The sequence below is a fragment of the Salminus brasiliensis genome, chromosome 9 (genome assembly GCF_030463535.1).
Source record: "Salminus brasiliensis chromosome 9, fSalBra1.hap2, whole genome shotgun sequence".
NCBI lineage: Eukaryota > Metazoa > Chordata > Actinopteri > Characiformes > Bryconidae > Salminus > Salminus brasiliensis.
This window is the reverse complement of record NC_132886.1, coordinates 1449394-1473246: the sequence shown is the minus strand read 5'-3', so window position 1 is coordinate 1473246 and position 23853 is coordinate 1449394. Positions and strand designations below refer to the sequence as shown.

Here is a 23853-nt window from a genome sequence, read left to right as displayed (position 1 = left end):
TGACCCATCAGCATGACCAACTTGACGCTGGTCATACTGGTTTGGTAAAGCTGATTGACCAGTTCAGGTTCAGTCATAGTGCTGGACAGGCGGGGCCAGGATGGTCGACTAGTCACCTTGGTCATGCTGGTAGACCAGTATAACCGTCTACCTTAAATGAAGATCTACCTCAAGCAGGTCAAGAGGTAAGTTGGTAGCTATAGCTAAACCAGTTTGACCAGTTTGAGCTGCATGATAAGAGCAGAGCGCATCCAACTCAGCCCTTAATACACTGTTAGCATTTAGGGTTCCATGTATCAGTACCATTTCCCAGCTCTGTAGTCTTGCATCATGACCCTATTGGCTCCATGCTGCCTAATGCCAGGCGTGGACTAGAGGGGTGTATATAAAGCCCCCCAGCATTGAGCTGTGGAGCAGTGGAGGAACTGTGTTCTCTGGAGTGATGGTGGAGGAGCTCCATCCAGTACTTTTGAATGGGATGAGTTGGGGATGATGAGGTGAGGTGGTGGTGATCATCATCCAACATCCTGACCTCACTTATGCTCTTATTACTGAATGCAATCAAATCCTCACAACAATGCTCCATCAAAAATCTAGTAGAAAGTCTTCTTCTCTGGACAGTAGAGACAGTTACTCCAACAACAGTTACTCCAACCCTTGGTATTAAAGGTTAAGTAGCCTGGTCAGGCTAGTCATGCTGGCAGACCAGCTAAAGCGTGGGGTAGCAGAACCTTTTGTGGCATAGCCTCAGTCAAAGAGAAGACAACACATCCAACCTTGAGGTGGATGAGCTTCAGCAGCAGAAGACCATGTCAGGTTCCACTTCTATCAGCCAAGAACAGAAAGCTGAGGCTGCAGCATTAGCATAGTGTTCCTAATAAAGTGATCCCTCCCTCTCCCAGCCTTTGGAGAATGCGAGCCCCTCGAGAAGTGTTCAGACCCTCCTCTTCCGAAAGTACTTGGGTGAAGAGTAGAGTATTAAGGTCTCTGTACCGACTGAATTCTCATCTATTCAAACTAGGGATGCACGATCGGCCCGATACTAACAAAATTAGCTGGATCTGGTATCGGATAATTAGTCTGATTCACAAGACCAATTCATCCGGAATCGGAACCCGATCCTCACACCGCCTGTATTCTAGGCTTCATAACCCAGTAATCCAGCTTGCCTTCCATATAAGGAGAACCGAGAAGGGAGGGGCTGCTCGCTCCTCTTTAGTCTCACAGACTTCCAATTTCAGAATAAAAGTCCTGAGCCCAGACGGCACTGTGCCGAGGTCCTGCAGAGTTGTTATATTTTAGTGACCAATAAACAGAAACTGGGTTCATTAATATCTGTGTTCATTTGTTATAGTTTGTTTGATAAAGTTAGCAAAGTGATGATTACGTCAATCCTGATGCCATAAGTCTCTCCCAGATGGTCAGGTGTATGGCTTATTAATTCAGCAGTGGTATCGGATCGGTATCGGGAATCGGCCGATACACAAAGTTCATGTATCGGTATCGGTATCTGTATCAGAACAGAAAAAGGTGGATCGGTGCATCCCTAATTCAGGCTATTCTTCAGTAAACAGTGAAGCTCTGGAGAAGACTATGGCTAAATGCCGTAAACATAACAGTAATGTTGAGGCTTCTCCACCAGCCTCAACATTAACCAGATGTTTATTCTCCTCACAGTTTCCTCTTTTCTCTCATGTTCTTCTTAACCGGGTGTCCTAATTCTCCACCAGGAGATCCCCAGCTTCCAGGTGAATCAGCACCTGCTGAAAATACTGAACGCCTCGTCAGAGAAAAGACTGCATTACGTAGCTGTGGAAGGTAGCGTATCTTGAAGCCCTTATTATTCCGTTTATAATCAGTAAATATTTGTTGTGTGAAGTTTGCTTCTGTATCGATGCACTTCGCTTGGAGCTGATAGCATGCCTGAATCATCACACCCTCCTCCAGCGGTGTGGAGGAGCTCATTACTGTACAACCTGTAGATATAAATGACGTTGATGTGGCTCACAGCTCCAGTGGAGAACTACAGACGCCAGCTTCACACACTGAGTATTGGGTGGGTCTTGGGTGATCGGCTGCTTTTGGGGGAAACTGAGTAAATGTGATGGGCCACGTTAATGTTCAGTGTATGAAGGTGAGACTGATGTGCTGTGTCTCTTGTGCAGGTGTGGTCCAGCCAGTTGGCGAGCCGTTGGCTAGTCAGTACGTGCCGCGGCTGTTTGGGGTTGTACAAAAGGTCACCACCCAGGAGCACTGGAAAGTGCTGAACTATTTAGGGTCATGGTCAGTGAATACACTACACTACAGCGTTCACTCTCTCACAGCTATTTCCCATTAGATGGAACAAGCACTGATGTTAGCAGGAGGTTCTTAGGTCAGATTCAATGAAATCTAATCAAATCAATAAGAATATATATCATATTAATTTAAAGACAAAGCAAAGATGTCAAATATTTGAATGTAGAATGTATTAGGTAAAATGTATAGAATGTAATAGCAATATACACATATCAGAACATTATGACCACCTCTGACTCTGCCCATATAGGAGCACTCTGTAGTTCTGTAATTCCAGACAATACGAGCCCTGGCAGAGGCTGAAGTAATGGAGAAGTGTGATTCCGGTTCGAGAACTGAATGTGCAATACTGAAACCTCCTGCTGCTGTAGTTCAGTACAGTACAGTTGTTCACAGAGTGATCATATATACATATACTTAGACTACACATGAGGACATATAGTAAGCTAAACGGAGAATTATAATTCTTATTATTACCGTTACCATAAGCATTAGAATTATGAGGAGCTTCTCTAAACTCATGAGAACTGATCTCAGATCAGTGCTCAGATCTTTAGTGAATGAAGGCTCTGGTTTTCCCACACAGGGTCTCCAAAACAATGAACGCCAAGGAGTCGAGCAAGGCCGTGCCGTTCCAGCTGGTGCAACAAGGCTCCTACATGGATGCGTTGTCTGTGAGGGTCGAGTCCCCACTAGAATCGAAAGGGGATTACCTGGAGCAGGTGCACAGGTAAGTGTGTGTGTGATGAGTTGAAGAGTTGACGTAGTTTATACCCCAACAGCTAAAGCACCCTCACAGCAAATAAACGTAGTAGTAGCTGAAGGTACACTATATGGACAAAAGTATTGGGACACCTGCTCATTCATTATTTCTTCTGAAATCAAGGTTATTAAAAGAGTTTCTCCTGCTGTGGTGGAGTAACTGTCTCTACTGTCCAGGCTTTCTACTATAGTGTGGAGGAACATGGCTGTGAGGAGTTGATTCGGAAAAAGCATGATGTCGGATGATCGCCACCGCACCTCATCCCAAAAGTACTGGATGGAGCTCCTCCACCATCATTCCAGAGAACACAATGCTGGGGGGCTTTATACCCCTCTAGTCCACGCCTGGCATTAGGCAGCATGGAGCCAATAGGTGATGGTCATGTTAATCTGCTCCAGAGAGTCCTATTCTATTGGCAGTACTTCTTCTCTACAGGGACTAGACAAGCTGTGTGTGCATTTGCACATCTGTGTCAGCAATGGTTGCAGCTTAAAGTAGCTGAATGCATTTATTAGAAGGGGTGTCCACAAACTTTTGAACATATAGTGTTTAATCTGATTGGCTGAGCGGCTGGTGTGAATGCTGATTTGTTTATTTGCTCCAAAATTACTGCACTGTTCACCATGAAGACTTGTGTGACGGGGTGGTTTAGTAATCCCTGATCCTGAGAAGCGTTTATAGGAATCTGTGTAGTGACAAAATTCCATTGCAGGCGTTTTCGGAAGGCGGAGGAGGGGTTGCTGGAGACGGTGGTGCAGGCTGTGAGCGGAGAGAAGCTGACGGCGCGTGAGGAGCGAGAGGAGCTGCTCCGCGTCGGGACAGTTCTGACGGGTTTTGGGGAGGTGGTCCTGGAGCCTAGTGGGTCAATGAGGCTCCAGCCGCCGCGGGATGGACGCACCTTCATCCTCCTCCCTGGAGACCACCGGAGCTTCATCCGGAGACATGAGAACACAGCCGGAATGTGGAAGGGGCTGACCGCACTGTTTGGAATCACAGGGTCCACGCTGCTCGCTGCGTTCGTCTACGGTGCGCTTCATAAGGACAGTAAGAGCAGATAGCAGCTTCTATAGAACCCCTGGATGTACGGATAACAGGGCTGTTGGGACGGTAGGGTGGGCAATGAGGCAGCGGTGATTAATTCCAAAACACTGAACATCTGATTCATGGTAGCAATTAATATTGTAATCATTTACTAATGATGTAAGAATCCCAGAAATGTTGCCTTTAATTCAGTTAAAAATAGTAATAAAACTCACCTATACTAAGATATTAATGATTAATCTGAAAGATGAAAGATTACAACTATGGTAAATATGGTGATACATTATTGATCAAACCCTGTAGTGCATTATTACATTTTCAGACTAAGTTACAGCCACAGTTGATTACATTTCTGGTTGTTATTGGATAATTATTGCCGTATTGATTGCCTTTTATTTTTCCCCCTGACCCCAAACTTAAAACACCTGTATGGGTTTATGAATCATAATTAATTTTCCAGTGGAAATGAGCCTTGTTTTGATTGGCTGTGCCTCATCAAAAAAGCTTCAAATTCATTGTTTCTGTGATGTCCCAAACCCCGCCTCCCCCCTAAAAACACTCACTTTTAAAAGGTTTCAGTTCAGTTCAGTTTAGTTTAGTTTCACAACACTTGTATATTAAAAATGACTGGGTCTGTTTTCTGGGTCTTATATCCCATATAAATATCTTCACAACATTGCGATGTTAATTTTGCCGTATCGCCCACCCCGTACACACTGTAACCAGTGTAACCGTGATCTAGCTTCATTGTGCTCATGGCCCACTGCTGCTGCTGTAAGGTAGAGGATGGAGCCTAATAGGTGTAGATTTTACTTGGATAATTGACTACAGTGGGGTAATGGGGAGGCGACCTGCAGGATTCTGATTACTCATCTAGTCTATTAAAATGGGAAATTAGTCAGAATAAAGATTTGGCTGAAATATCAGTTCAATTAATTCATTTGTTATATAAAGGGATTTAAATAACTAATCATTACCTCATTTTTGTAAGTTTTTGTGACAATAAACTGACATAATCAAAGATTTTGCCTTTTGATTTGTGTTCTAATCTCCATTCCTGTAAATCAGAGGGTGTCTGGACCGTCTGAGTAAATGGTTCTGTACTGATACACGGTGGAAACGCTGCGCTGTATCTGCTTAAGCAACACTCCAGCCTAAGAGCATCAGAGTTTTCATCCTCCCGTGCGTCTAGATCAGTTTCTACAGAGCAGCCGCTGGTGATATTCAGCCGGCAGTGTTTCTCAGCCCTGGTCCTGGAAGCACACTGCTCTGCACTTTTTACTGGACCCTCCGCAGCTCTGACAGGGCTGGTTAATCAGCTGATTAGTTGAATCAGGTGTGTCGAGAGCAGGGAAAGCACTAACGTGTGCAGGGAAGGGTGCCTCCAGTCCTTTGCTCTGCTATGGGTGGAGCTCTATTCAGCGGAGTATGGGGGTCCTGGGTCCTGGGGTGTGATCTGATGATCTTCAGTGTTGGAGGAACAGTTCCAGAGAGATCATGGCGGTCTTGGTTTCTGGTGGCTCATACATCTGAGGTGTGCAAGTTCTGCAAAGACTTAGCATGAAGAATCTATGGGTATAATAAGGAGGGTTGGTCATTACCTTCTTTGATTTCTCCAGTGCTTTTAACACCATTCAGCCAGGGCTCCTAAAGGACCAGTTGGGACATTGTGGAGTGGACAGTCACCTGTCAAACTGGATACTGGACCACCTCACCAACCGACCACAGTATGTGAGGGCACGGGACTGTGTCTCTGACTTGGTGGTCAGCAGCACAGGAGCCCCTCAGGGAACGGTCTTGGCACCGTTCCTCTTCACCCTGTACACTGCTGACTTCATGTACAGCTCACCGACCTGTCACCTCCAGAAGTTCTCTGATGACTCAGCGATCGTCGGCCTCATATCCAATGAGGAGGACAGCGAGTACAGAGAACTTATTCAGGACTTTGTGGACTGGTGTCTGCAGAACCATCTGCAGATAAACGCTGGAAAAACCAAAGAACTGGTGGTGGATTTCCGCAGGTGCAGACACCCCCCTCCATCAGTGAACATCCGGGGTATGAACATCGAGAGTGTGGACTCTCATAAATACCTGGGTGTTCATCTGAACAACAAACTGGACTGGTCAGTCAACACTGCTGCACTCTACAAGAAAGGCCAGAGCAGACTCTACCTGCTGAGGAGATTGAGGTCCTTTGGAGTGCAGGGAGCTCTCCTGAGGACGTTCTTCGACACAGTGGTGGCATCTGCCATCTTTTATGGAGTGGTCTGCTGGGGCAGTAGCATCTCGACGGCAGATAAGAAGAGACTGGACAAACTCATAAAGAGGGCCGGCTCTGTCCGGCTCTGGGGTGCTTCTTAGACCCAGTGCAGGTGGTGGGAGACAGGAGGATGACAGCCAAGCTGGCATCCATGCTGGAGAACAGCTCCCACCCCATGCATGAGACTCTGGCAGCACTGGGCAGCTCCTTTAGCGATAGGCTGCTTCACCCCAAGTGTGTGAAGGAGGGGTATCGCAGGTCCTTCCTTCCTGCTGCCGTCAGACTACACAACCAGCACTGCTCCCAGCGGACCACATACACACACACACTTACACTACACACACACTTAAACTACACACACACACAGACACACACTTAAACTACACACACGTTCAGGAAGAGAGATCCCTCAATGCAAAACTACTATGTGCAATACCCCCCCCCCCCCAACACACCCACACATGTGCAATTAAGAGTCATTTGCAATTACCTGTAAATAATAGTTATTGCTTTTTTAATTCTTATTTATATTGTGTTTATAGTGTAAATTATTTATCTTCATTTATTGTAACTGAGTGTCTTGCTATCTCTTTCTGCTGTGACAGAGAATTTCCCCACTGCGGGACTAATATTGCTAATATTGCTTAAGAGTAGAGCTGGGAAACATGACCTTTATTGTGTAGTGATACATTTTGTTTTCGTGATACACAGATTTTTTTTTTTTTTTTTTAAGCATATCGAAGGTATTAGTGCTTATTGTATCTGTAAAATGTCTATAAATATTGTGATATAGTATTTTTAGCATATAGCCCAGCCCTTCTTAGGAGTTTATATAGGTGCATAAGCAGACTATATATATATATATTTTTTTATTTTTTTTTTTGAATATTTTGAAATAGTAAGATTATTTTGGAGGATTTATATAAGCCTATGTTTTATTTTAGCCTCTACCAGCACTACATATTTGACATTCTTGTTATTTTAACTTGTGCAAATTAACTGACTAAAAATCTAACAAAAGATAAACTGCTTTATTCATAGCATTTATCCATAGCTTTATCCAGCTAACAGGGGGAAAACAGCCAGGATTCAGATATTTGCTCTGAAGAGCTTGTAGTTCTACAGACGTTCCTCCTACCTTCAAGATGCACCATCAACTGGAGGGCTTCAGTTTTTAAACCGGGTGTCAGGAATAACAAACAAGGTTTCTGTGTTTAAATTCAGCCTTTAAATATGTGTTACAGCCAGGAAGCAGCAAAACTGCAGGATCATCACTATACTCTACACATCTGCAACTCAGCACAGGTCAAAAAGTCAACCTCACAGAGCCGGTCCACAGTATGCTGCTCAAATGAAGCCTGAAAAACAACCAAATAGTCCAATCGGGTCCGTTACTGAGGGTCCGTTACTTTCAGAGGTCAATCAGGGTCTCCCAGGTGAGGATGACGTGTAGGACGAAGCAGACAGACACAGCAACACCAGAGCAGATGAGATCCAGTATCTACAGGGCATCATAGAGTTCCATGATCATCTGCTAGACAGGATGTTCTTACATGCATGTTCTGATTTTGTTTATTTGATTTTATTTTATAATAAACCAGCCTTGGAGAACCAGCCAGGTCTGAGCTGAGGGCTGAGATGGGTTCCCACGAGTTAATCAGGTCCACTGTGTTTAGTGTAGCTGTGTCTGAAAGCCTGAAATCCTCGTGAAGACGCTGACCTTCACTCGTCTTCTTCTGAAGACTCCTCTGCCTCCTCCAGCCACTGGATGAACTTCAGCAGCTGCAACATCAAAAAAGCCAAATACATAAAGAATGATCTGCCTGGGTTTAAAGCGTCCAGATCATGGTTTTACAACCATTTTACAACCGCTTTCCTTTAACCCTTAACACTCATCAGCCATAACATTAGTACCATCTGCCAAATATTGAGTAGGTCCCACTTGTGCCACCACAACAGATCTGACCAATTGAGGCATGGACTTGACTAGATCACTTTTTGGTAAGTATTGACCACTGCATACCTCAGGAACACCCCACAAGACCTGCCTGATGTTCTGGAGATGTTCTGATCCAGTCATTATCTAGATCATCACAGTCTGGTTCTTGTCAAAGTGTCTCAGATTCATACGCTTGTTCGTTTTTCCTGCTTCATCACCGTCATCATCTTCAAGAACTGACCGTTCTCCAGCAGGTGACCGTGAGCGCTAGCGGGTGGTTCACAAATCTAGACCCTGTAATCCTGTGGGTGTTGAGAATACAGCTTTACCCTTACTCACCCCCGGGTTTTTGCGCAGCTGCCGACTCTTGTCCGTGGTGGTCTTCTGAGAGAACCAGCGCATGATGGCGTCCTCCTCCAGGATCTCCAGCTCGTACACAGTCATCAGAACCTGCAGCCCCAGCAGAGAACAGACTCATACCCAGAGGTCACCGCCACCCAGATGTGTCTATACATTTATATATTATTATAAACTATTATAAATTAAGTCACAAAACCACCTACCCTGTTGAACTGCTCGGGTGTGCAACATATTCATAATCATAATATAATAATCATGGTGTAGAATAATGAATATAGTCATGGCAGTGATGGCCAGAGTGATGAGAGTAATGATGGGTAATAGTGATGATATTAACAGTGGCAGATAGTTAAGAGTCCATTTAGGTTTAACATGGTCATTAGACAGGTAGCAGTGGCAGAAGGGTGTGCAGCGGTCCTGGTGGCCGGACTGGTGGGTGGTAGCTGGTCTGACGCAGGTAAAAGGGGACCTCAGTGGTCAGTCTTCCAGCAGGTTGAGTTGGATGAGTGGGCAACCATTTAGTGGGCACCCATTAACACTGTCTCCTCTGATACATGTGCAGCCAGCCACCACCCCTTTATTAAACTGATGCCCCTGATGCAGCATTGCTGGGCAGCCGACATGCTCAGAGGAAAGCCCCGGGTCCCCTGCTCCACTAGACCAGCTAACAGATGCCTGCCCCGGCCAACACTGCTTTAAGAGTGATGAGGGGAGAGAGCGCGGCCTATTGTCCGGGTGCTGATGCCAAAGCGGCATGGCTCGGGATTCGGTAGCACATAAGACCACTGAGCCACTGACCTTGACCAGTGCAGGCCACTGCGAATCGTGCTCCAGGAACACTTCCTCCAGAGAGGCGAGGCAGTCCATGTGATCCTGCTCACGCTTCACATAGTTTTTGAAGACCGGAGCCCATTTCTTCAGCAGCTGCACAGAAAAGCAGTTTTACATAGATTCCATATGCTTCATATGCTTTTGCGTGTGACATTTTAGGCCGATTAAAGCCTTGCGAGGCGTGAACTCACCGGGAGCAGCAGGGCGGAGTACTGCGCCGGGCCAATCTGAACTCCGTTCTGCTGGAAGGGGAACTCCAGCACCACTCGAGTGAGATTCTGCATGACCTCCTTCAGTGTGATGTTATACGCGTACCTGCCATTAAAACACATACGCTTAGAAATTTACAGAGAATAGGGACAGAGATACACCACAGAGATGCACCACATCTGCATGGTCAATGTACATTTGTCCTTTATGCTTTGTGATATGCATTCATGATTCATAGTTCATATTGGCTCAGAAAATGAATGCACTGTCTGCATTTAATGTCATGGCATGCTAAATATCTGCACACCTTATACTCAGTACAGTGGATTCAGTTATATAGTTAGGTAATTCACCACCTATGCTGAGAATGGTTCAAACCTGCAGCTGGAGAGCACTTGTTATGTCCCCACAAATCTACTTCAGTTCTGTCATCTCAGCTCTTTGATGTAAGAAACTGAGATCACAATAACTGTAAAATAATAGCTGATATAAAATGACTGCATGATTTTAGCAGACAGCGCCTTCTACAGGTTCATTTACAAGCTTGTGGTGACCGCAGGAACAGTGTCTGAAAGATGTCTGAGGATGTCTGAGTGGTGATGATATCTGACGTACTTCAGTGAGTTAATCTCCAGGACCAGATTGTCACAGCTGATGTTCTCCTCCAGGCCCCTCTGCAGAGTGCCCAGCACCTCGTTCTGAAACACTGGAACAGAGAAGATCAGAAGGTTAGATTTGCTCAGTAGATCGTCACAGCCCTGATTCTACAGTTTACAGGTTTACAGTGCTTTTACAACAATGAGCCAAAACATTGTGACGTAATGCCTAATGTGCTGCTGTTCCTCCTCAAGCCACCAAAACAGCTCTTTCTACAAGACGTCTGTGGCTAGCATCCAATCTGTGAGTGGTCTTAATGTTTTGGCTCATTGGGGTCACTGTGTAAACGTTCCCAGGTAAATCTGACGTTTCTGTACCTCTGACATCATCCAGTTCTGGTGACACTGAGCGGCTCCCAGAGTCCTGTGACCCATCGCTGGTATCGGTGTCAGTGTCTGTGTCAGGGTCAGGCTTCAGCACCAACCCTACAAACACAGCAGAACAGTCATCAGAACCTCAGCCCAGTGTTTCAACTGACCCATCCCACCTGACCACTACTCAGAAAGAGATGAATAAGAAACCCAGGAGCTGAATCAATTACAAGATCATTTACAAATCATGTATACATTAGTATATACACACACATACACACTGTATTAAAAATGTTGTGGGCCAGGTATGTATCAGTTCACCATCAGGATCAGTTCACGATCATGGATCACTTATATATGAAGTGTGTATCAGGTTTAAACTGATTATTAATAAGGTTTCAATCAGTTATGAATCAGGATGGAACTAGATAGAAATGAGTGTTTGCTGCGTGTGTTTGCTGCGTGTGTGTGTGTGTGTGGTGTTTTACCCCAAATGCACTGTACCAACTCCTCCTCCTCTGTATCATCCAGGCTGCTGGTTTTCCACAGGTAGCCTCGTCCCTCAGAGCCCACCTCTGCTGGGCTAAATGCTAGAAATGAATATGGATAAATAGATGAAATTACAGAAAGTGGTGGAGGTTCTCCATCACTGTGTTCATCATTAGAACATCTCCAAAGTTCTCCTCTCTCATGGGGTCTAGTGTTATTTAGAGTTCTCCTCAGATCAACACCTGGTTTGGTGGTAAATCAGGGCTTAATGATGGTAAATCAGGTGAGCTGCTGCTGCTGCTGCTGCTGCTGCTGCTGCTGATGGAGTTGAACACATCCTCCACGCTGTGCTGGCTGGACTGGGGGACGTCCAGGAGAACCCTGGAGGAACCGAGCTCTGTTCTTCAGACTAGCTCACCGACAAGATCTCACTACTTTCTTTCTTCAGAATGAGAAGCTCTTGTTTCTCCTTTTTACTGGATTTATGTTCACCTGCTTTATCCGTTCTGATGAGATCTGGAGCTGAGAACTCTCTCACTGCAGAGATATATATGTGTGTGTGTGTGTGTGTGTGTGTACTTATTCAGTGATGGTTTACCTTTCTGTTTGCTCTTCTCTTTATTAAGAGCCACATCATTATCGTCACTCAAAAACTCATCATCATCCTCCTCATCTTCCTCATCTGGGTGGTGCATGGAAACGACTGTGCCCTCCGGGAGAGAAATGCTGGGCCCCACTACCACCTGCAGATCAGGTCAGGTTTAGTCATTGATTAGTCATGTGATTACAGTAGAAGGTAGGCGTTTCTAATAAAGTGGCCAGCAAGTGGACGGACAAGGTAGGTGTTTCTAATAAAGTGGCCAATGAGTGAAAGTCCTGTTGAAGGTTCTTACGTTGTAAGCGAGCACGCACTGCTCATTCAGTGTGACGCCGTCTTTCACTTCCACGCCATCACAGATCAGAGACTGCCGAACCGTCACTCTGCTGCCGATGTGGACGTTGTTCCATATGTACGCTCGGTCCAACACCACTCCGTCTCCTAGGAAACAAAGAAGAGTCCATCAGAGAGAATGAGTGTTCAGATACGGAGCTTCTGAGAGACCTCACTTCCGACTGTCTAACACAAGCAAGCTTAGAGGTTCAGGGGAAAATACGAGACCTGTGGAGCCAGAAAGCTGTTACTTAAGGACAGGGGGCCTCATTCTCCAACATCTCCCCAAGAATGTCCGTAAAGGAAGTCTGGGTCAGATTCATGATGCTCTGCTCTTATAATGATGATCCCACTGCCCTCCTAAACTCAACATACAGTGGGGAGAACAAGTATTTGATACACTGCTGATTTTTCAGGTTTTCCCACTTGCAAAGCATGTAGAAGACTGTAATTTTTATCATAGGTACTCTTCAACTGTGAGTGATGGAATCTAAAACAAAAATCCAGAAAAATACATTGTATGATTTTTAAATAATTAATTTCCATTTTATTGTGGGAAATAAGTATTTGATACACCAGAAAAAGAAACTTAATATTTGGTACAGAAACCTTTGTTTGCAATTACAGAGATGAGACGTTTCCTGTAGTTCTTGACAAGGTTTGCACACACTGCAGCAGGGATTTTGGCCCACTCCTCCATACAGATCTCCTCCAGAGCCTTCAGGTTTCGTGGCTGTCACTGGGCCACACAGACTTTAAGCTCCCTCCAAAGATTTTCTATTGGATTCAGGTCTGGAGACTGGCTAGGCCACTCCAGGACCTTAAGATGTTTCCTACGGAGCCACTCTTTAGTTGCCCTGGCTGTGTGTTTTGGGTCGTTATCATGCTGGAAGACCCAGCCACGACCCATCTTCAGTGCTCTTACTGAGGGAAGGAGGTTGTTGGCCAAAATCTCACGATACATGGCCCCATCCATCCTTCCCACAATATGGTGCAGTCGTCCTGTCCCCTTTGCAGAAAAGCATCCCCAAAGAATGATGTTTCCACCGCCATGCTTCACGGTTGGGATGGTGTTCTTGGGGTTGTACTCATCATTCTTCTTCCTCCAAACATGACGAGTGGAGTTTAAACCAAAAAGTTCTATTTTTGTCCCATCAGACCACATGACCTTCTCCCATTCCTCCTCTGGATCATTCAGATGGTCATTTGCAAACTTCAGACGGGCTTTGACATGCGTTGGCTTGAGGAAGGGCACCTTGCGTGCACTGCAGGATTTTAATCCTTGACGGCGTAGAGTGTTACTGATTGTTTTCTTTGAGACTGTGGTCCCAGCTCTATTCAGGTCATTGACCAGGTCCTGCCGTGTAATTCTGGGCTCATTCCTCACCTTCCTCAAGATCATTGATGCTCCACGAGGTGAGATCTTGCATGGCGCCCCAGACCGAGGGAGATTATCCGTTATTTTGCATTTCTTCCATTTTCTAATAATTGCACCAACAGTTGTTGCCTTCTCACCAAGCTGCTTGCCTATTGTCCTGTAGCCCATCCCAGCCTTGTGCAGGTCTACAATTTTATCCCTGATGTCCTTACAAAGCTCTCTGGTCTTGGGCATTGTGGAGATGCTGGAGTCTGACTGATTGAGTGTGTGGACAGGTGTCTTTTATACAGGTAACGAGTTCAAACAGGTGCAGTTAATACAGGTAATGAGTGGAGAACAGGAGGGCTTCTTAAAGAAGAAGTAACATGTCTGTGAGAGCCAAAATTCTTACTGGTTGATAGATGATCAAATACTTATTTCCCACAATAAAATGGAAATTAATTATTTAAAAATCATACAATGTATTTTTCTGGATTTTTGTTTTAGATTCCATCACTCACAGTTGAAGAGTACCTATGATAAAAATTACAGTCTTCTACATGCTTTGCAAGTGGGAAAACCTGAAAAATCAGCAGTGTATCAAATACTTGTTCTCCCCACTGTATCTACCAGACCAGCTGCACACCCCTTTACCACTGCTACCTGTTTAATGACCATGTTAAACCTAAATGGACTCTAACTCTTAATCTGCCACTATTAATATCACCACTATTAACTATTAATCTGTTGTATCTGGTTTGGTAATTTTTATTAATAATTCAATATCAATAATTTATCAATAGTTCTGATCAGAGGAGGACGGGTCGGGTCCCCCTTGTGAGTCTTGGTTCCTCCCAAGGTTTCTTCCTCCAGCTCTAAGGGAGGTTCTCCTTGCCACTGTCGCTGTTGGGGCTCACTGGGGGTCTTTGATCCTTCATGTCTTTTTACGTTATTTTCTTCTTTCTTCTTTTTATGTAAAGCTGCTTTGTGACGACAACAGTTGTAAAAAGCTATACAAATAAATCTGACTTGACGTGACATTTGACACTTTTGTCAAATCTGGCCCCTGGTTGGCTGAGCAGTGATTAAAGTACTCCCGCAGCACCAATAAGCTCTTAAACAGCTCCATGTACTGATCTGTGAAAGTTATTAATTTAACACTGTCATTTATTATATTGTTTGTTGATGGTTTAGACAGCAGTGGCAGTTTGGGGAAGGGTGGTCAAAGGGTTAACTCTGCAAGGGCACCTGGTGCCCCTGTGGGTCCATTTAGAGGGTCCAACACTTAAGGTATGACTCATTTGCAGTGTAAAACAATGCCTAGTCTAGTCGGGTTCAGAACCTGGTGTCGGGTCGGTCTACTGCAGTGCTCCAGAGGAGGAGTTCAGCATGGGCTGAAGGCTGAATACAGGGGAAGTCGTACCGATGACACAGTTGGCCCCGATGACCGTGTTGGATATGCTGCAGTTGGCACCGATCACAGTGTTCCAGCCAATCAGCACATTCTCCTCCATCAGGCTGCCGTGCCCCAGACTGACTCCTGGCTCGCGGTACACGTTGTGGCGGGAGTGCGTACAGCTCCGCCCCTTGGCATCCGCGAAGTTGGCCTCAGGCGTGATGGGGTAGACCCAGCGGCGGATGAGGTCTGATGACACGGAGTCGTACATCAGCAGGTTGGAGACGCGCGCCCCGTAGCCCTCCTTACTCACGTACATGTGGATCTGATTCCCCAAAATCTGTCAGAAACACAGACATCAGTTACAGCTGCCTGAGAGTAGCCGTGGTTCAGCTCTGGCTGAGGGGTGGGTGCTTCTGTATACTATATACACTAAATATACACCATTTAGCATCCTGCCTGTTTGACCATCACACACTCCCCTCAGAGCATGCGGAGGTTCAGTAACCTCTTTACTCACTTTTAGAGCTGAAGGCAGTAAACAGGATCAAAGAACCCGATTTCAGTCCATGTTCTAGATAAGTCATACAGGGGCAGGAACCACATTAGAAAGAGATTGCTGAACAGCTGTTACTGAACTTTGCATTAAATTAGAATACACAATTTTTATAACCATAAGAATGATGGGCAGTGGTGCTCAGGGGTTAGAGCTCCGGGCTATTGATACTTGGGCTCGACAAGCTACCACTGTTGGGGCTGTCCACTGCTCTGGGTGTGTGTGTGTGCTCCCAGTGACGTGCAGCTTTTTTAAAATTATTATTATTATTAGTAGTAATATTAATATTGTTATTAGTGATAATCAATAGTATTACTACAAGTATATATATATATATATATATATATCATTTATTGGTCATTATCAATGGTCATTCCTCTTACTATTACTACTGTTAATAATAGTAATTAATTAAATTAAGTAATTAATTAAGTAAAGTAAATGGTTATTATTATCATAATCTTTCACATTAATACTACTACTAAATAACAATAATAATAATAATAATAATAACATTATTACTATTATTATTATTTGTATTCCCCTTTTAAAATACTGCAGTGTTGTCAGGAGCGCTGCAGATAAGACTGACTCGTTTTAGTGAGCAGATTCTGATGCAACACCAAGTCACTCTAGATCCCTTTCACACACAGTGAGTAATGACAGGCATGCAGTTAGCATCATGCCGTGGCTGGGGGGACAGTAAAACTATTAGATCATGATATTTAAAGGCATTTTTTAATGATACATGATATTTATCACACTATACTAAACCTGTACTGTATAAACACTGCTGTCCTGCACTGCATCCAACCCTTCCATACTATTCAGCTCTATTAACTACATTAGCCTCAGAGTTCCAGTTAAAGACTGAAGAAGCTTCAGACGTCCTTCACGTCTCGGATAATAAAGATAATCCTTCAGCAAATCTGATCTGTTCTAACCTTCTGAACATTTCAGGAAGTGAAGCTGGCGGAGTGCTCTGGACAGTGCTGTTCTCACCTCCTCATTGACGAGCATCCCACGAACAAAGTCATTCCTGGTCTGGTAGTCAAAGTTGTCAGTGAACAGCTGAGCCACCTGGGAAACAACCATCAGCACGTTACCTTCAGTCCTGAGGTGATGACACACAGCTGACACACACACTTCACCTGAACACTCACCTCTGGAGAACAGATGCTGATGTGACAGTCCAGAAGATCATAGCGGATTTCAAACTCATCACTTCCACTGTGGAAAATATTCTGAAACCAGAAAAGCTTCATTCATTAACTGCATCAGGTAGAGCTGTACTATTACAAACAACTGTGATATTAATGCTATTCGAGCTTCACACTGGATATTAATGTTATTAGAGCTTCATACTGGATATTAATGTTATTAGAACTTCATACTGGATATTAATGTTATTAGAGCTTCATACTGGATATTAATGCTATTAGAGCTTCATACTGGATATTAATGTTATTCGAGCTTCACACTGGACATTAATGCTATTAGAGCTTCATACTGGATATTAATGATATTAGAGCTTCATACTGGATATTAATGTTATTAAAGCTTCATACTGGATATTAATGTTATTAGAACTTCATACTGGATATTAATGCTATTAGAGCTTCACACTGGACATTAATGCTATTAGAGCTTCATACTGGACATTAATGCTATTAGAGCTTCATACTGGATATTAACATTATTAGAGCTTCATACTGGATATTAACATTATTAGAGCTTCATACTGGATATTAATGATATTAGAGCTTCACACTGGATATTAATGTTATTAGAGCTTCACACTGGATATTAATGCTATTAGAACTTCATACTGGATATTAATGCTATTAGAGCTTCATACTGGATATTAATGCTATTAGAGCTTCATACTGGATATTAATGTTATTAGAGCTTCATACTGGACATTAATCCTATTAGAGCTTCATACTGGATATTAATGCTATTAGAGCTTCATACTGGATATTAATGCTATTAGAGCTTCATACTGGATATTAATGCTATTAGAACTTCATACTGGATATTAATGTTATTAGAGCTTCATACTGGATATTAATGCTATTAGAGCTTCATACTGGATATTATTAGACATTATTAGAGCTTCAAATGTCCAAAATTGTCTTCAGTTCTATTTATCTCAAAATAAAACACTTTTGTAAACACTCAACATTAGGCTTTTTAACAGTGCTGTGTGCAGGTACATGAGGTGTGTGTGTGTGTGTGTGTGTGTGTACCATGGGGAACTGCAGCTTCTTCAGGCCCTGAGTCCTCTGGTAGTGAAGTACGCGTTTGCTCTTGCTGTCCGCAGCCACGATGATATCATCTTCATCACAGCGCGTCCTGTGGCCAGGTGAAGACTCCTGGAAGATCATCGTCATCACTGAGATGTTCTTCTCCAGCTTGCGGCGAAGTCTGAAAGGAGGAGAACACACGACAGAGAACCATTCATCACTGTGGGTATTTATTAGTAGCACTACTACTACTACTCTCATCCGCCAACATGCAAACAGAAATCTGACTGTTCGTCAGAGCATCCTGCCCAGCGACTCTGCAAAATTACTCCATGCTCCAAATCCACCTACTTGTGTTCCTCCAGGGCCTGGGACAGGTCAATGTTCGACACCACATCTCCGTAGACCAGCACGAAATCAGAACGAACCAGAGACTTGGCGTCTACATCCCTCAGGACGTCTCCAAGGGAACGGTAGAGGTCAGAGGTGATGATGTGGACCGTGTTTGGAGACGTGGGCCGACACCATTTAGACTTTCTGCAAAACAACATGATGACATGCCAGCAGTGAATCAGCGAGGGCCTCACCAATTAACACATCAATTACCTTTCAATGGAAGTTGATTTTGGAGCATTTCTATTGGTCCAATCATTGTGAAAGTCTGATACAGCATAAAGAACCACTGCCAGATTCACATTATGGAGAAAAGTGAAAAACAGCAAACACAGAGATACAAGGTGACAATAATAAAGATAAAGCTTTTAAATAGTGATGCATGAACACAGTCTCACAATAAGTGGTCCTTTATCTTGTTGGACATCCAGCAGCAGAAGACGAACGTCTCCTGCACTCCTGTGGACGTCAGGAACTCTAGAGTGTAGTCGATCATGGAGACGTTAGCCAAGGGCAGCAGAGCCTGAGAACAGATGAAGAGGATAAAGCCAAGGGCGTCATAAGTATTCGCATTCATTCCTCAGGTAGAAGTGGGTGGAGATACTAGGTTTTAAAAGACGTCTATAGAAGCTGAAGAATCAACTGAAGCTTTTTACTCCAGTAAAAGTGTAAAAGTACTGGTTTCAGAACCACTTCAAGTAGAAAAGTAAAAGTAATGGAAGGAAAACAAAGACTGAAAGCTTAGGCCGCGCCACAGGGGTCTACAGTGCACTACCCCCCCCGCCCTCCCCAAAACCCCATTTCTCTAAAAGTCATAATGAGGAGTATGATCTATTAAAATGTTGATGTTAAAAATGTTGGGCTGCACTAGGCTCCTGTTTCAGCTGCAGATCTGCCCATTGAAAATGAAGCATTTCAGTAATATCAGCTCTATTAAAGGAGCGTCTCTGTGCTCTACTGAGCATCAACATGAGCTTCATGGAGGAAAATATGAGGAGTCGTTGTCTAGAAGTTCTGTAAAGCTGCAGAAAGTCAGACTTCATAGGCGTGTGATCAATAAGCTTTATTGGAATGTAAATGTGGGGCTCAGTCGGGACGTTTCACTGCAGCTCTCTTGAGTCTCTGCCACGGACACAGTCTTCATACTAGACTACAGACGTCTGCTGTGAGCTCGCTGGAGAGGGACGGGACGGGTGCAGGTGTGATGGATCTCTTATAAACCAATAGGGAGTCAGAATGGAGTCTGTTTATACTTCTCATCCAATCAGGATCAGACTCTCACTTTTTTATTTATCTGGAGAGGGTTTTATTGATGACGAGCCGGATTGAAAACAAAGGGAAATGAAATAGGAGGAACGAGGCTGATTTTAACATGTAATGTAATATGATACTGATACTGTGTTGAAGGGGCGGTATCGGCTCTGATACTGATACTGTGTGGAAGGGGCGGTATCGGCTCTGATACTGTGCGGAAGGGGCGGTATCGGCTCTGATACTGTGTGGAAGGGGCGGTATCGGCTCTGATACTGATACTGTGTGGAAGGGGCGGTATCGGCTCTGATACTGATACTGTGTGGAAGGGGCGGTATCGGCTCTGATACTGTGTGGAAGGGGCGGTATCGGCTCTGATACTGATACTGTGTGGAAGGGGCGGTATCGGCTCTGATACTGATACTGTGCGGAAGGGGCGGTATCGGCTCTGATACTGATACTGTGTGGAAGGGGCGGTATCGGCTCTGATACTGATATTGTGTGGAAGGGGCGGTATCGGCTCTGATACTGATACTGTGTGGAAGGGGCGGTATCGGCTCTGATACTGTGTGGAAGGGGCGGTATCGGCTCTGATACTGTGTGGAAGGGGCGGTATCGGCTCTGATACTGTGCGGAAGGGGCGGTATCGGCTCTGATACTGATATTGTGTGGAAGGGGCGGTATCGGCTCTGATACTGTGTGGAAGGGGCGGTATCGGCTCTGATACTGATACTGTGTGGAAGCGGCGGTATCGGCTCTGATACTGTGTGGAAGGGGCGGTATCGGCTCTGATACTGTGTTGAAGGGGCGGTATCGGCTCTGATACTGTGTGGAAGGGGCGGTATCGGCTCTGATACTGATACTGTGTGGAAGCGGCGGTATCGGCTCTGATACTGTGTGGAAGGGGCGGTATCGGCTCTGATACTGTGTGGAAGGGGCGGTATCGGCTCTGATACTGTGCGGAAGCGGCGGTATCGGCTCTGATACTGTGCGGAAGGGGCGGTATCGGCTCTGATACTGTGCGGAAGGGGCGGTATCGGCTCTGATACTGTGCGGAAGGGGCGGTATCGGCTCTGATACTGTGCGGAAGGGGCGGTATCGGCTCTGATACTGATACTGTGTGGAAGGGGCGGTATCGGCTCTGATACTGTGTGGAAGAGGCGGTATCGGCTCTGATACTGTTCGGAAGGGGCGGTATCGGCTCTGATACTGTTCGGAAGGGGCGGTATCGGCTCTGATACTGTGTGGAAGGGGCGGTATCGGCTCTGATACTGATATTGTGTGGAAGGGGCGGTATCGGCTCTGATACTGTTCGGAAGGGGCGGTATCGGCTCTGATACTGTGTGGAAGGGGCGGTATCGGCTCTGATACTGTTCGGAAGGGGCGGTATCGGCTCTGATACTGTGTGGAAGGGGCGGTATCGGCTCTGATACTGATATTGTGTGGAAGGGGCGGTATCGGCTCTGATACTGATACTGTGTGGAAGGGGCGGTATCGGCTCTGATACTGATATTGTGTGGAAGGGGCGGTATCGGCTCTGATACTGATACTGTGTTGAAGGGGCGGTATCGGCTCTGATACTGTGTGGAAGGGGCGGTATCGGCTCTGATACTGTGTGGAAGGGGCGGTATCGGCTCTGATACTGATACTGTGTTGAAGGGGCGGTATCGGCTCTGATACTGTGCGGAAGCGGCGGTATCGGCTCTGATACTGTGCGGAAGGGGCGGTATCGGCTCTGATACTGTGCGGAAGGGGCGGTATCGGCTCTGATACTGTGTGGAAGGGGCGGTATCGGCTCTGATACTGATACTGTGTGGAAGGGGCGGTATCGGCTCTGATACTGTGTGGAAGGGGCGGTATCGGCACTGATACTGTGTGGAAGGGGCGGTATCGGCTCTGATACTGTGTGGAAGGGGCGGTATCGGCTCTGATACTGTGTGGAAGGGGCGGTATCGGCTCTGATACTGATACTGTGTGGAAGGGGCGGTATCGGCTCTGATACTGTGTGGAAGGGGCGGTATCGGCTCTGATACTGATACTGTGTGGAAGCGGCGGTATCGGCTCTGATACTGTGTGGAAGGGGCGGTATCGGCTCTGATACTGTGCGGAAGGGGCGGTATCGGCTCTGATACTGTGCGGAAGGGGCGGTATCGGCTCTGATACTGTGCGGAAGCGGCGGTATCGGCTCTGATACTGTGTGGAAGGGGCGGTATCGGCTCTGATACTGTGTGGAAGGGGCGGTATCGGCTCTGATACTGTGCGGAAGGGGCGGTATCGGCTCTGATACTGTGCGGAAGGGGCGGTATCGGCTCTGATACTGTGTGGAAGGGGCGGTATCGGCTCTGATACTGTGTGGAAGGGGCGGTATCGGCTCTGATACCGATACGGTCTCAGTATCGGTGCAGCACTAGTCTAATCATCTGTGGGGGCACGTTAAGTTACTCACCCCCTAATTAAAACCCACTGAACTCTGCTTCGTTTCTTCTACAGCAGAGTAAAGCTGATCTACAGGACACTGCAGAGGCGCTGTCTGGGTTTTTGGGGGCAGTTTGCTGGGTGAAGAGAGGCCTTATCAGCCACCAGAGCAGCAGATAACTGCTCCATGCCCAGGATCCTCAGAGACTTGTGTTTACAGCTGGTCTCAACGGGAGACTCACACTCTCAGCGTTTCTGTAGCTTCACTACACTCATACACATGATTTAAAGGACATTTATAAGATAATAAAGGTCTAATATTTAGGTTTTACGTGACCCAAACCCTTAAAAATGAGGTTTACACAGGTTATATTAACGTTAGCGGCTTTCCACACTGCTAAAGCCACTAATATCTATGGCTAAAGCAGCCTGCCGCCAAGCTAAGCTAAGCTAAGCTAAGCTAAGCTAAGCTAAGCTAATCTGCCACCGCACCTAAAGCAGCATGTATGCAAAAGCTAAGCTAAGCTAAGCTAAGCTAAGCTAAGCTAAGCTAAGCTAATCTGCCACCGCACCTAAAGCAGCATGTATGCAAAAGCTAAGCTAAGCTAAGCTAAGCTAACCTAAGCTAAGCTAAGCTAACCTAAGCTAAGCTAAGCTAAGCTAAGCTAAGCCAAGCCAAGCCAAGCCAAGCTGTCACCGCGCAGCTCACCCTCGGCTGGTCCTTGGAGATGGGGAAGAACCTGCGGTTGAAGCTGTCCGCGATGAGAACCGCCTGCAGCGGCTGCTGCTCCTCATCCTGCTGCTCCGCTCCGGTCCGGCGCTGCTTGCCCGCTTTAGCCGACATCCTCACCAGCCACCGCGGCCAGAGTGAACTGTAACACACGCTGCTGAACCCTGGAGAGACTGAAACCTGGAGGGGGGGCGTCTCATTCAGAGCTGCCCTGAGCCCTACTCCCTACACCCTACACACTACACCCTACACACTACACACTACACCCAAGTCAGGTCAAGGGTTAGCTGCCTATTTGACTATTTGAAGTTCAGTGCAAGTGGAAAGCTTTTAATGTGCAAAATGTTTGATCTGCATGAATTAAAGGGAACACTCAAATAACACATCCTAGATCTGAATGAATGAAATATCACTGAATACTTTGTTCTGTTCAAAGCTGAATGTACTGACAACAAAATCACACAAAAACCATCAATGGAAATCAAATCTATTAACCAATGGAGGCCTGGATTTGGAGTCACACACAAAATGAAAGAGGAAAACACACTACAGGCTGATCCACCTTTGATCTAATGTCCCTAAAACAAGTCAGAATGAGGCTCAGTATTGTGTGTGGCCTCCACGTGCCTGTATGACCTCCCTACAATGCCTGGGCTCCTGATGAGGATCTCCTTCCAGACCTGGGACCAACTCCTGGACAGTCTGTGGTGCAACGTGACGTTGGTGGATGGAGCGAGACATGATGTCCCAGATGTGCTCAATAGGATTCAGCTCTGGGGAATGGGCGGGCCAGTCCATAGCTTTAATGCCTTCATCTTGCAGGACCTGCTGACACACTCCAGCCACATGAGGTCTAGCATTGTCCTGCATTAGGAGGAACCCAGGGCCAACCGCACCAGCATATGGTCTCACAAGGGGTCTGAGGATCTCATCTCGGTACCTAATGGCAGTCAGGCTACCTCTGGCGAGCACATGGAGGGCTGTGCGGCCCTCCAAAGAAATGCCACCCACACCATTACTGACCCACTGCAGACCGGTCATGCTGAAGGATGTTGCAGGCAGCAGATCGCTCTCCACGGCGTCTCCAGACTCGGTCACGTCTGTCACATGTGCTCAGTGTGAACCTGCTTTCATCTGTGAAGAGCACAGGGCGCCAGTGGCGAATTTACCAATCCTGGTGTTCTCTGGCAAATGCCAAGCGTCCTGCACGGTGTTGGGCTGTGAGCACAACCCCCATCTGTGGACGTCGGGCCCTCATACCATCCTCATGGAGTCGGTTTCTAACCGTTTGTGCAGACACATGCACATCTGTGGCCTGCTGGAGGTCATTTTGCAGGACTCTGGCAGTGCTCCTCCTGTTCCTCCTTGCACAAAGGCGGAGGTAGCGGTCCTGCTGCTGGGTTGTTGCCCTCCTACAGC

At 45.9% G+C, this 23853-nt stretch overlaps 2 protein-coding genes across 2 annotated transcripts in view; one reads left to right on the top strand and one right to left on the bottom strand.

Annotated features, from left to right (window-relative positions):
- mul3 (mitochondrial E3 ubiquitin protein ligase 3) overlaps window positions 1-5109 on the top strand; it is a 5598-nt gene extending 489 nt beyond the window's left edge. Inside the window, exons 2-5 of the mRNA XM_072687101.1 lie at window positions 1731-1818; window positions 2166-2283; window positions 2885-3028; window positions 3774-5109. Of these exons, the coding sequence (XP_072543202.1) occupies window positions 1731-1818; window positions 2166-2283; window positions 2885-3028; window positions 3774-4119 (696 nt within the window). The 3' untranslated portion in view covers window positions 4120-5109. The remainder of the gene's footprint in view (window positions 1-1730; window positions 1819-2165; window positions 2284-2884; window positions 3029-3773) is intronic.
- Window positions 5110-7567: 2458 nt separating this feature from the next.
- On the bottom strand, window positions 7568-22616 carry eif2b5 (eukaryotic translation initiation factor 2B, subunit 5 epsilon). The gene is made up of 16 exons (XM_072687064.1): window positions 22414-22616; window positions 18437-18561; window positions 17997-18182; window positions 17649-17826; window positions 16563-16643; window positions 16402-16479; window positions 14871-15183; window positions 12053-12198; window positions 11758-11902; window positions 11159-11260; window positions 10677-10784; window positions 10318-10408; window positions 9684-9807; window positions 9460-9585; window positions 8641-8751; window positions 7568-8144 (listed from the first exon to the last, which is right to left on the bottom strand). The coding sequence occupies exons 1-16, from the start codon at window positions 22546-22548 to the stop codon at window positions 8085-8087; spliced, it is 2109 nt and encodes a 702-aa protein (XP_072543165.1). The 5' UTR covers window positions 22549-22616; the 3' UTR covers window positions 7568-8084.
- Window positions 22617-23853: the final 1237 nt, after the last annotated feature.